Here is a 14,658-nt window from a genome sequence, read left to right as displayed (position 1 = left end):
AGCACTTCCTTCGAATCAGACAGCAAGTCTTCCTCCAGTCCTAACTTCCCCATTGGCCAAAGAGCCGAGGCCTACTCGTTTTGACTTATCTTTTAGGCTTCAAAGAATCTCTTAAATCAGCAGGTTGGGTTATGTGGAAACTAACCCTGGAGTGGGGTACTATAATTCAGGCTACTAGAAAGAGGAATCTGAGGCTTAAGAGCAGTTCCGGCTGAGATGTTGAAAATGGATGGGAGAGATGAACACCAAAAATGATTCACAGAACTAAAATATCCTTAGCCTTGATGTGGCCAGTGGGTTAAAGAGAGTGAAGCTGGAGTCATCTAGGGTCAATTAGGTTTCTACATTGTGTAAGGATTGAGAAACGATCAAAATGCAAAAACCAACTTCTCATTTACACAGAGGAAAGTCCAAGATTCTTAAGAGTGGGGCAAGGTTGGAGTCTATAATAAACACAAGTAAAGGGGCACCATAGAGCAGAGGTATGTTGAATAAGGAGAGAAATCTGAATGAAAGGGAGAAGGGACACTGGAGTTTAAATTTCACCTGATATTAGTTATGTGAATGTGGGCACATCTAATCACCTTCCTGTTTTCTCTTTTGTTGTTCTGAGAATATGTAATGGCCTTCTCCCACTGCCTCCTGGAGTTACAAATTAAATTTCAGTGCACTGAGAATTAGGAACACATATCAGTTCATCATCCTAGCACTCAACAGAAGCCTTGAGCTCAGAAAGTGCTTCCTCTTTGGGATGACTAAGGTTCAACTGTTGTGCTGACAGACAAACATCAATGTTCAATTCCTGCCTACCTTATTTCATGGACTATCCAGTTGACATAGCCATACCTTTGCAGCTACATACATTTTCCTTTCCCCCTCAAACCTGACAACCTTTGAAGAGTTACATCTGAATATTTACGTCTTGAAACCACATTGTTAAACTGCTATGGGACTTTGAAATACCTTTTTTCACTGCCTCAATATATCACTCTTTCTTATAGGATCCTCTGCTTAATATAACCATACTGTTCCTTGGGGAAAGGCTCAGAATTCTTCCTCCTGAGAAACACTTCTTGACACTTCTTTCCTTTCTATTGCTGTGGATCCAAGTCATGACCTACTGGCTGGCATGGGGAAATGTCTGACTCAAAAGCTTAGTTGAGTTCAACAAATATTTATAGCCCCCTGCCTTGGTGGAGCTGACATTCCAGTGAGAAGAGAAAGATTTGTAAGCAAACCATTCAATATAGCATGATCCATAAAATGATGCAGAATAAGATATGGAATAACACAAAATAACTGACATTAGAGAAAAATTTAAGGAGGTGTTGCCTGAGCACTCTTAAGTAACAAATGGGAGCTTTCCAAGCAAGGAGAGCAGAGAAGGGAATCTGGAGCAATAGAAAGAGTATGTGCAAAGAAACACAATTGCGGAGTCCAGTGATGATGTAGCATCATAAGGAATTTGCACTATGGAATAGAATGTGCAAGGTAGGGAATGGCAGCTGAAGCTGGAGATGTGGCCATGGGTCAGAGACAGGGCCCCTCTTTAAGGGGCTGGGACTTTATTCTGAGAGAGAATAATAGTCATGTCTTACAAAGATCATCCAGAAGCAATGTGAAAGATGCCCCAGTGGGACTAGAGACTGGAAGACTGGTTAGGAAAATGGAAAAAGTCTAGGAAATAAACTCTGGGGGACCTGAATATGGCCTCCAGATACAGGACAGGTGGGTGGTTGGATGTGAAGATTGAGAAAGAAAAAACATTGAGGGAGAGGGCAATTTCTAGGTCTGGTACCCAGCTGGAGTGACTAAGCACATGATGGGCCAACTGAGAGGATATCAGGACGAGCAAATATGTGCAAGTGTGAGAACAAGGTAGGGAGGGTTTCCCCAGGAAGTATGTGCCAATCTCGGCCTGAGGATTAAAAACTCAGGGTCATGCTCCTTCTATTTTAGAAAATATTTTTTATATCATTCAATCTTAAGGTTTTTCCCTTTCTTAGTCAAGAAAACTTCCCCCCTGTTCTATTCTCAAGAATTCAAAAATAGTAATGTATATGTATACATATTACTAATACCTATGTATCAAAGAGGTTCCTGAAAAGCTTTTGGTGGGCAAAGATTGAAATATATTTATTCAACAGTAAATATTCACTGAACACTTACTATGTGCCAGCAGTTAATTCTATAGTATATTTCATTTAGTGAAGTATAAATACATTGACATTTGCTTTTAGTAGCACATGTTTTCCTGAACATAGAATATTTCTAAATTTTTCACAGGGCTATTTTTGCCCATAAGGTACTGATTTCCTTAATAATAAATTCTCTTAGTAAAGGTTTTCAGAACATAATCCTCATAACTATAGAGGGAAAATTGTATATGATCTCTCTGCTGCATTCCCATAAATAGTAATAAATGGTTCAAACCCATGCTGACAAGATCGCTGGTTTGGAAAAAATGAATGCTGAGTTCCAAACTACCAACCATTCCAGAATCTATTTTCTTTAGTTTATTATTATTTTAAGATTTCATTTCTTTTTCCCCACCCCCTTGTTTACATTTGCTGTGCCTGTTTGTTGTGTGCTGGTCTTTTTAGGTGACACTGTGAACCAAATTCCAGACCTTTGGTTTTGGAGGGAGGTGCCTAATGAGCCACCTCCACTCCCTGCTTTGTTGTCTCTCTCATTGTTTTTCCTCATGTCTCTTGTTGCGTCAGCTTGCCATCTTGCTTCTCTTCTTTAGGAGGCACCAGGAACCAAATTTAGGACCTCCCATGTGATAGGTGGGCACTAAATTGTTTGAGCCACATCCACTTCCCTAGTTATTTTAAATAGTCATATTTTTAAAACTTTTTGACTCAGAGCTTAGAAACTTTTTTTTTTTTTTTCTCAAATACTGGTCAAATACTATCCTCACTTAATCTTCTAGAGCTCAATTGCTGGGTAAGAGTTAAAAACATAAAGGAAATGGAGAAATAAAAGGAAAACTATGGAATTTCACAAGAATAAAATATCACAGTCAGTAGCAAACCATGTTATCTTAATTTTTCAGGGATCTTAAAAACAGGTAATTCTCTCTAGAACTCTTTCTAAATTTAGTTAATGAGAAGTGTTTTCCTAGATACTCCTTAAATGAATGGAAGGGTAAATATTCAAGAATACAATAGTCCCTATGACAGAGAAACACCTGAAATCTGATCTATGGTTTTGGCCATAATAGCACAATTATAGGAAGCCTAGTCCTTCACAACATACCTGTCAATACTCTCCTTAGGAGGGTCCAGCAGAGCCTCAGTTCAGAAAAATTAAAGGGCCTTCTGCCTTCTTCACTAATGCTTTCTTCTCCCTACAGGTCAAAAAGCTGAGTGCCATTTTGTTTGGACAGTTACTCTAGTGGGTTTCTCTTCCTTGGTCTTTGTAAACCAGTGGCCCCAACAAACTTTTAAAAGAGGTATACAACTAAGTCCAGTGCAGGGATACGCAGGTGATATTTCCTGCTCTGATGCCTCTTACCATGTCAACCTATGACAGATCACTCTCTCCTAAGTCAGTATTTCTCTATGATAGAGGGTGGCCCTTCCTTCCCTGGTCCTCTAAGCAGCTGTCTCCCTTCCCACTGAAGTCTCTCTTCTATTTTCTTCTTAGCCCCAAGTCCCTCAAACCGGACCAGGAAAGATCTTCCCCAATCTCATAAAAGCCTTCTTCACCAGCATGTATACAGGGATAAGCCCAGTTCTTGTCACAGATTCCTTTATTTGTTGAATGATGAATGGATACCAGTTGTTTTTCACTTGTTTCCATCTCCCTTTCATGGGACAGCTTCCCACTCCACTTCACAGGGTGGGGAGCCTCCACCACAGCAGCTTTGTCACAGCTGCCACAAACATCTGGAGGCTGCTTGGTACTACCTCAGAGCTGTCAACACCTTCAGTATGACAGGCAGTGTTTGGAAAAGCATCTTGCCTGCCAGTCAGTGAACATGTATGACAAGGTGGGAAGTTTAGGGCAGGGGTGTAGTAAAGGAAACACAAGCGCTAGCTGAAATGTCAACTCAAGGTACAAGAGTCACATGGGAAGGTAGGAGTGTCAACCAGAAGGGCTTTATCTGAAAAGCAGGAGCTTCCTTTTATTTACCCTGTATTCCCAGATGCCCACCCAGAGCAGACCCAGAATTTTCCAAGCTCCTGCCTCCATTTCTGGAAATTCTCTTCTTAGAAGGCAGTAACCAGGGTTTCTTCATCCTTCCCTCCAGGAGCTCTACTGTCCACCTGCCACCCCCAAACCAGATTCGTAGTCATCCTCTCTAGAGAAATTGTCATAACTAAAATGCCAGGATTATTCACCACTGTGAAGTTTCTGATGTCTGAAAAGGACTGAACTATGTCTGAAGAATTTTCCACATTCAATGCATTCATAAGGCTTCTCACCAGTGTGAATTCTGTAATGTTCACTGAGGTGTGCATACTTGCGAAAAGTTTTCTCACATTCACTGCATTTATAGAGCTTCTCACCAGTATGAGTTCTGTGATGTTCAGTAAGAGATGAGCTATGAGCAAAGGCTTTCCCACATTCCTTACATTTATAGGGCTTCTCTCCAGTATGAATTCTCATATGCTGTGTAAGGCAGGTATTCTGATTAAAACCCTTCCCACATTCGCTGCATTTATAGGGTTTTTCTCCAGTGTGACTTCTCTGATGCCGAATAAGGCAAATGCTCTGAATGAAGGCTTTACCACATTCACCACACTGGTAGGGTCTCTCCCCTGTATGAATTCTCTGATGTTTAGTGAGTGGAGTGCTTTGGGTAAAAGCTTTGCCACACTCCTTACATTTATAGGGTTTTTCTCCAGTATGAATTCGCTGATGCTTAATAAGGGATGGACTCTGACAAAAGGCTTTGCCACACTCCTTACATTTATAGGGTTTCTCTCCGGTATGAATTCTCTGATGCTGAGAAAGGTTTGCCTTCGTTTGGAAGGTTTTCCCACATTCTTCACATTTATGGGGTTTTTCCCCAGTGTGAATTCTCTGATGCTGTGTAAGATTTGAGTGTTTGCGGAAAGAAGAACCACATTCATTGCATAAATAAGGCTTCTCACCAGTATGAATTCTCTGATGATGAATGAGGTGTGTGTTCTGATTGAATGCCTTCCCACATCTGTTACATTTATAAGGTTTCTCTCCAGTGTGAATCCTCTGATGTTCAGTGAGATGTGAATGATTGCGAAAGGAATTCCCACATTCGTTACATTTATAAGGTTTCTCTCCAGTGTGGATTCTCTGATGCTGAGTAAGAAATGATCGACATCGAAATGCTTTACCACAATGCTCACATCCATACGGTTTCACTCCACTGTGAATTCTCTGATGTTGAAGAAGGAATGAGCTACGACTAAAGGCTTTCCCACATTCCTCACATGTGTAGGGTCTCTCTCCAGTATGAGTTCTCTGATGTTGGTTAAGGGATGAGCTCTGAGTAAAAGTTTTTCCGCATTCATTACATTTCCAAGATTTTTTCTGTGTGAGGTTTGGACATGCGCTTTGGTCTGAAATCTCATTGGTACATATGCCACTTGTCTCCCATTGATGCAGGCTCTCTTCTTTAGAAACCCTGAGATGGGAAACAAGGCTAGAGGTCAAAAGCAAGCTTTTCTCAAAATTATATTCTTGGGTTATCATTTCAGGGGGTGTTTCCTTGTGGATGAAAGTTATTTCCCCAAAACCTCCTTCCTGGAAAAGGTAAGGGTGAGGAACCTCTCCAGGAGGGTTTTCCTTCATGTTCTCACATGTATATTTTTCTTCAGAGGTAGAATCCTGATATTCATTCTCTCGGAATCTCTCTGCTACTATTCCTGATGAATCAACTTTGGAGACATCCTCCTCCGAAGCAGGCCTGTTATCCCAACCTGAAAGAAACCATCAGAGTAAATGTCCCTGGTGCAGTGCAGAGTGAAGGCCTCTGAAGTTTCTGAGACCTGATTTTGATAATGACCTTTGAGATATAGCCAGTTAAAGCAAACAGGGAAAATAAGTCAGGGATGACCATTAATGATGAATCCCCATGGAAAAGTATGCTATGGACACCAGGAAATGAGAATATCGTTGCCTAATGGAGATAAAGAGCAAAAAATAAACAACAGTAGATGACAATTAAGGCAATACTGGAAATATGGTTCGTATTCAGAGACTATACGGTGCAGAAAGTAGAAGAGCTAACACTGGAAATGAGAGATAAAATGAGCAGTAGGGGAAAGTTATCCCCAAGAGATGCTCACCTCTAGTTGCCCCAACATCCCTAAAAAAGAGGGTAGTTTTTTTGTCCTGAGCTTCAGAATTTCTCTTTCAACATTTTCAAAGTCTTCCTACTGCCAGGCAGTTTCTCCCACTGGGTGTATCTTCCTCACTCACCTGGACGAGTCTCTCTTCCATTCTCTCTCTTTTCAGCTCCTTGCATAGTCATCATCCACAAATCTTCTCTTCGCTTTGATTGGAATCACTTCAGGTTTGGAAAACTGTGAGTCCTGCTCATAGGAAAAAGAAAGGGGGTCTGTGGGATATAACTGTCCCAATAAACAGTAAAATGATAAAAGAGCATTAGCTCGGGATGCTATCAAACAATTTATACAAAGTATGTCAGGATAGAAATGAAACTACATCGGCAAGAATCAGGCCTGGCTTGCAGCTTTCTAGGCTCACAAACTCCAACTGTCAGTTGTCTAAGAAGTGACAGGCTCAGACAGACTGATATAGTTCCAAATACCCAAGAGCTTCATCTATAAATCAGAATGGCATTTATTACCTTATAATGATAATTATGAGATGGATATGAATAATAATGTCAATTAGTGCATTCTGTCCAATGTACAATAATTGATATGAAACATGAATATTTTTAAAATTGCATGAGGAAATGGCCTCAGAGCAAGGGGAATGCATCAAGACTGATCCTTACAGGGAAGCGGACTTGGCCCAATGGATAGGGTGTCTGCCTACCACATGGGAGGTCCGTGGTTCAAACTCCAGGCCTCCTTGACCCGTGTGGAGCTCGCCCACATGCAGTGCTGATGTGCGCAAGGAGTGCCGTGCCACGCAGGGGTGTCCCCCATGTAGGGGAGCCCCACGCACAAGGAGTGCTCCCTATGAGGAGAGCCACCCAGCACAAAAAAAGCTCAACCTGCTCAGGGGTGGCGCCACACACGGAGAGCTGACGCAGCAAGATGACGCAACAAAAAAGAGACACAGTTTCCCAGTGCCGCTGACAAGAATACAAGCGGACAGAGAAGTACACACAGTGAATGGAACCAGAGAGCAGGCAAAGGGGGGGAGGGGAAGGGGAGAGAAATAAATAAAAATATAAATATTTAGGAAAAAAAAAATAAGACCAGCTGGATACAAGCTTAAGGAACAGGGGCTTCAGTATAAATTCCAATGATAACACAATATAATCTCAAAATACCCAGGTTTCAACAAAATATTATACAACATATAAAGAAATAGGAAACAATGGCCCAGGAAAAGGAAAACAATTAAAGCATTACAAAACAGCAATGAGAAGGACCAAACCTGGGTCATTCCAGATTAAGACATTGAAGCAATAGTCCTAAATATGTTCACAGAGCTACAGGAAAACATAAAGAACTAAAGGAAATCAGGAAAATGACAGATGAACACAAAGAGAATATCAATAGAGATGGAAATTATGAATGGGAACCAATCAGAGCTGAAGCCTACAGTAACAGTAATTAAAAATTCCCGAGAGGAAAGGAATGTGGCTCAACCTAGTGAGCTCCTACCTACCACATGAGAGGTCCCAGGTTCAGTCCCTGGTGCCTCCTGGAGAAGATGAGCAAGACAGTGAGCTGGCATGACAGGCATATGCAGCAAGCTGACACAACAGGATGACAAAACAAGGAGACACAAAGAGGAAAGACAATGAGACACAACAAAGCAAGGAGGTGAGGTGGCTCAGTGGATGGGCCCATCTCTCCCACATGGGACGTCCAAGGTTTGTTTCCCAGTGCCTCCTAAAGAGAAGACAGACAGACACAGAGAGCACACAGCAAATGGACACAGAGAGTAGACAGCAAACGCAAAACAACGGGGGGGGGGGACAAATGAAATAAATCTTAAAAAAGAATATTCCCTAGAGTGGTTCAACGGCAGATTGGAGCGAGCAGTATAAAGAATCAGCGAACTTGAAGATAAGATTGAAATCACCTCATCTAAGGAGCAGGAAGTTAAGACTGAAAAAAGGTGAACAGAACTTGTGGGACACATTGTGGGGAGAATACCAATATACATATTATGGGAGACCTGGGAGAGAAGAAAGAGAAAGGGGCAGGGAGAATACTCAAAGAAATTGTGGCTGAAAACTTCCCAAACTTAATGAAAGACATGAATATAAACATCTAAGATGTTTAACTAACTCCAGAAAGGATAAACCCAAATAGACTCCAACATGACATATTATAATCAAACTGTCTATCACCAAAGACAAAGAGAGAATTCAGGGAGCCACAAGAGAGAAGCCACATGTCACTTACAAAGAAACCTCAATAAGATTAAGTACTGATTTCTCATCAGAAACCATGGCAGCAAGAAGGCAGTGGGATGACGTATGTAAAGTTCTGAAAGGAAAAATTCCGTATCTGGCAAAACATCTTCCAAATTTGAGTGAGAGATTAAGACATTTCAAGATTAAAAAAAAAAAAAAAAAAAAAGCTGAGGGAGTTCATCACCAGACTAACCCTGCAAGAGATTCTAAAGAGAATTCTCCATGTTGAAAGGAAAGGACAGCAGACAATAGAGCAAATCCTCATGAAGAAATAAAGATCTCCAGTGAAGCTAAAACATGGATATAAATGCCAGTACTACTGTGGTTTTGGTTTGTAACTCACATTTTACTTTCCACAGGATCTAAAAAGCAAATGCATAAAATGTAATGATAAATCAAAGATTTAGACTCATAATGTATTAACATGTAATTTTTCACAAGACTGATATAAAGGTGAGGGGAATGTAGGGGCATAAGAACTTACTTTCTGTATTATTTGAAGTGAGGTTAGCACCAAAGTAAATGAGATGTTATCGATTTAGGATGTTAAATTTAAACCCCATAGTCACTACAAAAATATTATCAGAGAATATGTAAGCTTACAGAAACAAATGATATACATAAAAGAATTTAATAAATGATAAAATTAACATAGATGTCTACTCATAAAAAAACACATTATTCATAAATTATGTTGGGACTGTTGCTTAATATTTGGAAAAAACATTTAGTGCTAATTCCTTCCTCACTCCAAACACCAAAATAAATCTACACTGATTAAAGAGCTAAATATTAAAAATGAAAAGATAAAATATTTGTAACTTTGATATTTAAATATCAAAGTATAAATAGACCTAATCTATAAAAACTTCCTATAAATGAATAAGGGGAAAAGATGAACTGATAAATGGAAAAATATAATGAAAACATCAAGAATTTCAAAAGGCCAATTAACATAGTAAAACAAAGTTCTATCTCTGTAGTAACCAAACTGAAACAACAAAGGGTCAATTTTTATATCAAATTGGAAAATTTATTTTTAATGCTAAAACTCAAGACTGGCAAAGGTGCAGAGAAAGGAAGCCTCTCACATACCACTGGTGGGAATGTCAACTGATGATCTGCAAATTAGATGAGCTGTAGTTAAGATGTTGGGATCACCATTTTGTGGGTATAGGGTCTCAGAATAGAAGACTCATTCTATATATGCAGTACCTGCAAGGTATGTCAGAAGTTCCGCAAAGCCATCACTATGTCATAGAATGCTTATATACTTGACCCAGTAATTCTACTACTAGAACTTTCTCATAGAAAAATGATTTCCCAAAAGGAAAAAACAATTCATTACCTGTGAAAAATATCCCCTGCAATGTCGCTGGAAATTTATCATTTTTCCATTGTTGGACATTGGGGTTTAGCAAATTATGCACTACTACTTGATAAGAAATTATACAGCCATTAAGATCATTTAAAAATGAAAATACATAAGCATTTGGAAACATTTACGTAAGTGAAAAAAAATAGGACACTAAAATTTCAAGGGAAACGGACTTTGGCCCAGTGGTTAGGGCGTCCGTCTACCACATGGGAGGCCCGCGGTTCAAGCCCCGGGCCTCCTTGACCCGTGTGGAGCTGGCCCATGCGCAGTGCTGATGCGCGCAAGGAGTGCTGTGCCACGCAAGGGTGTCCCCCGCGTGGGGGAGCCCCACGCGCAAGGAGTGCACCTGTAAGGAGAGCCACCCAGCGCGCAGGAGGGAGCAGCCTGCCGAGGAATGGCGCCGCCCACACTTCCCATGCCGCTGACGACAACAGAAGCGGACAAAGAAACAAGACGCAGCAAAAAGACACAGAAAACAGACAACCGGGGGAGGGGAATTAAATAAATAAATAAAAATAAATCTTTAAAAAAAATAAAATTTCAAGTACAACATAACACGATTACCTTAAAACATGCATGTGAATAAGACTGAAAAGGAAAAATAAAAGTGATGACATGGTGAATTATTAATACTTTACCCTCTATTTCCCAAACTTACTGTATTATTGATATTTTGCTTTATTTTTTTAAAAAACTACCTTAAATCTGTAAGAATACACATTAAATTGTTAACTGTGATCATCTCTGAGGAATAATATTACAGTTAACTTTTCCTTTAGGGCCTATCTTCTTGTAATGTTTGAAAGTTTCCCCACAAGAACAAATAATTTCTGTAATTAGAGATAGAAATTGAAAAAATATAATCAGAGATGGGCACAGAGATTTATGTACAAAGAAAACATTGTTCTAATTGTTAAGAAGAGGCAAATAAGAAAGCAGATGTGGCTCAAGACCTTGGGCACCCACCTACCACATGGAAGGTCCCAGGTTCAGTTTCCAGTACCTTCTAAAGAAGACAAGCTAGACAGCAAGCTGACGCAATGGGCTAGCGTGGTAAGCTTATGATGCAACCAGATGACAACAACAACAACAAAATAAAATAATTTTAAAAAGATGACAACATGACAATGTAACAAGGAAACACGAGACACACAACAAACAGGGAGCAGAAGTGGCTTAAGTAACTAAGCACCTCCTTCCCACATGGGAGGTCCCTGGTTCAGTTCCCAGTGTGTCTTAAAGAAAAATCAAGTCAAGCAGACAGCAAGCACACATGCTTGCTCCTGTCCACTCTTGTCCATTTGCTGCATGTTCTGTGTCTTCTTGTCTTCTCATCTTTCTCTTTAGGGGGCACCAAGAAAGCCAATCCTGGGACCCCTAACATGGGAGAGAGGCATTCAAAAGCTTGAGCCACCTTAGCTTCCAGGTTTGCCACATCTCTCATTGCCTTTCTCTGTATCTCTTTTTTCTTACATCATCTTGTTGCATCAGCTTGCACTGCGAGTCAGCCACTGAGGCACAGGCCAGCTCACCTTCACCAGGAGGCCCCAGGAATCAAACCCCGGAGCGCCCCCCTCCCAAAATGGTAGATGGGAGCCCAATGGCAAATAAACATTGATGGTATATCAGTATGACAGATTAGGTATTGAAAATCATGTGTTCAAACAAATACTCATGAGAAAAAGCATTATTTTCAAACACTATTAACAAAAGATATTCACACATCTAGCATTGGTAAGCATTCACTAAGCAGAAATTAATACATACAGATAAAAAAACACACACAAAAGGATAGGAAAAAAACAACCAAAATGTTAACACACTTATCTCTCTAGGCCAGTAAAGGGACACCTTTACTGTGTCCTTTATACTCTTCTACATATTTCACTTTCCCTACAATAAACATGCCTTATCTTCATAATCATAAAAATAGTTATTTAAAAAGTGAGTGATCCAATGGATATATTGACCTCCTACTCAAATTAGGATGAAAATGGATTGGACTGGGAGTCTGGAAACTTTGATCTGCTAAATAAGTGGGACTAGACAACAAGCTATTTATCTGAAAAAGGTGACAAAGTAGACAATATCCATGGGTCCTACCAGTTCTAACATTCTGCAAATACCTGATTAAATGAGTTAGCTCACGTCAAGCGTTTAAAAAGAAGCCTTGCACATGGCAGGCCTCAACAAGGGTTAAGTGTCATCATGTTTGATACTAAAACCTATGGAGAAGTAAAGACCTCTTGGTGATGACCACTCTCCTCCTATCTGAGCTATCAGCATTTTATGTCTGGGATAGGCTAACTTTTACTGTAAAGGGCCAGAGAATAAATATGTTAGGCTTTACTAGGCTATATGGTCTCCATCACAAATACACAAGCTTCCTTTGCAGTTTGAAAGCAGAGAGAGACAAGGTATTTTTTAAAAAGAGTATTGCTGTGTTACAAGAAAGGCTTTTAAAATTTTTTTAAAAAACGTGGTGTAGGCAAAATTTGGCCCATGAGCCATGGTTTGTCAACTTCATGAGCCATGGTTTGCTCATTTCTAAGCTCCCTAGAAAGGAAGGAATGCCTAGTGTAGAAAGATGTGGATTGTTTTAAGATGCCAAAACAATCTGAATCCAAATCTGGGGGTAGGGAGGTACTGTGACCACTCCTCCCTCTCTCCCTCCCCCTACCCCACCCTAAATAGAAGGGTAAAAAGGGAATCCTCCTGCTAAAAGTGGTAAGGATCTAGCTGCCTGCTCAAACCTTGTAAGCTTTCTCCTCACTGCCATCTCTTTATACCCAAAAAAATTAGCTGCAGGAATCTGGGCAAACCAGTTGGGGTTTTTCAAGGCTTTAAAACCACAATTCCTTCAATGAGACCACACTGAACTGTCACTCCTTTCTGAAGCACTTCCTGATTTGCCTATTAGTACAAAGTAACACATGCCTCCAGGCTCCAGCAGCACTTTGTACCTATCACTTCTGCAACCTTGGGTCAAATAGTAGGAATGTACTTTTGTGCCTTATCCTCTTTGTGCCTCAGTTTCCTCATTAAAAACAAGAGACAGGAAAGCGGATGTGGCTCAAGCATCTGCACTCCCTGTCTACCATATGGGAGGTCCAGGGTTTCATTCCCGGGGCCTCCTGATGAAGGCAAGCTGGCCCATGTGGTGAGCTGGCCCGAGTGGAGCGCTGGCCTGCACAGGAGTGCTGACCCGCATGGCAAGCTGTTCCGAGGAGATAGCTGGATGCTGAGGTGGCACAAGAGATTGAGCACCTCTCTCCCACTCTAGAAAGTCCCAGGATTGGTTCCTGGTGCCGCCTAAAAAGAAGATTAGCACAGAAGAACCCACAGGTAATGGACACAGAGAGCAGACAACAGGGGAAGAAAATAAATAAATATTTTTTTTTAAAAAAAAGGTTTTTGTGAAGATTGAATAAATTAGCACAAATGCTCTGAATAGAATCTGGCATGTCATAAATGATAAGCATACTTTTAAATATTGTCAAAACTATCTGATACATATACATATATATATATATAAAATCTTCCTAGTACTGGACAATCTACCCATGTGGCAGGTTCTAAAGTCATTCATTTTGTAACCCTGCCCCTGAATTCTGTATGTTTCGCAAAAAATGGATAATCAACAAAATTTTATTGGAAGACATACATGCTATCAAGTCTGTATACTCGGAATTGTAACCCAGGTCTGGAGACTCCCAGCCGAGGGCGCTTTGCACAGCTGGCCATCTTCTATTAAGACGGTGACTGGGCCGCAAGATCTTTTGGGAGTAGGGATGGGGAGGGGAGGAAGCTGGTATGTGAGCCCCGGGATTTCGTTTCCCGTCACGGCTCCTAGCGCTTCCACCATCCATCATCCTTCATCCATTCCACGATCTTTCCAAGCTGTCTCCTCAGCGCCGGGGGCCGTGCTGGGCCCTGGGGACAGCAGTGCCGAGGCTCCCGCCTCACGCGCCGCAGTTCCCGGGTGGAAGGAGGCCGGGAGCACCGCTTACCACGTGCGCCCGCGGCCCGCCGCCCCTGGCTGGTCGCGCTGGGAACTTTTCTTCCCTCTTCCTGGGGCCCTGACCGCTCACCGTGAGATCCGGGGACTCCACGGGCCTGTACGGCAACAGCCGAGGCGTGCGGAAGCCCAAAGCGCAGCGCTTCCCCTCCGCCGGAAGCAGAGCGGCGCAGCGGAAGTGCGTCATCAGCTGCCGAGCGCGCGCTCAGCTGTGTCCCAGGAAGCGGGAGGAGCGTCTGGAACGGGGTTGCAAATGAGAGCTGGGTTTCCATTTTCGCCTAGTTCGGGTGGCGGTCCTGAGATCCGAGCGAGGAGCCCTTGACCTCGGACGTTCCCCGGGGAAAGTGGAGATGGGGACCTTAAGGATGGAAAAGGTGCTGGGTGGGCGTTAAAATGGGCCATTTCAGCAAAGGACTAATATCTGCCATCCGCTTAAAATTATTTTGTGAGATTACAGCTCCTAATTAAGAACTTGGAATGATCCCTTGTTTAGTTAGCATAAAGGACAAACTCCCAATCTAGGCCCACACAAACTGACCTTTACTACTGTATTAGTCAGCCAAAGGGGTTCATTTGCAAAGTACCAGAAAGCTGTTTGGGATAAAAGCTTATAGTTACAAGGCCTTAAAGAGCCCTACTCAAAGTTGGTTTCTCACTGTTAAGAGTTTCCCCCTTACGAGGATTGCAGTAATTAACAGATCA

General features: G+C 41.5%; 1 protein-coding gene across 3 annotated transcripts; it reads right to left on the bottom strand.

Moving 5' to 3' along the window:
• Positions 1-4,208: 4,208 nt before the first annotated feature.
• ZNF502 (zinc finger protein 502) lies at positions 4,209-14,109 on the bottom strand. 3 transcript variants are annotated; one of them, XM_012518906.4, is made up of 3 exons: positions 14,030-14,109; positions 6,415-6,527; positions 4,209-5,912 (listed from the first exon to the last, which is right to left on the bottom strand). In XM_012518906.4, the coding sequence occupies exons 2-3, from the start codon at positions 6,467-6,469 to the stop codon at positions 4,342-4,344; spliced, it is 1,626 nt and encodes a 541-aa protein (XP_012374360.1). In that variant the 5' UTR covers positions 6,470-6,527; positions 14,030-14,109; the 3' UTR covers positions 4,209-4,341. The 3 variants fall into 3 exon arrangements, with proteins under 3 accessions (XP_012374360.1, XP_012374359.1, XP_012374358.1); XM_012518905.4 differs by having other exon boundaries at positions 13,949-14,078; XM_012518904.4 differs by lacking the exon at positions 14,030-14,109 and adding an exon at positions 13,603-13,715.
• Positions 14,110-14,658: the final 549 nt, after the last annotated feature.

This window comes from Dasypus novemcinctus, chromosome 26 (genome assembly GCF_030445035.2).
Source record: "Dasypus novemcinctus isolate mDasNov1 chromosome 26, mDasNov1.1.hap2, whole genome shotgun sequence".
Lineage (NCBI taxonomy): Eukaryota > Metazoa > Chordata > Mammalia > Cingulata > Dasypodidae > Dasypus > Dasypus novemcinctus.
Note: the sequence above shows the minus strand (reverse complement) of the source record. Positions and strands in the feature narration are given on the sequence as shown.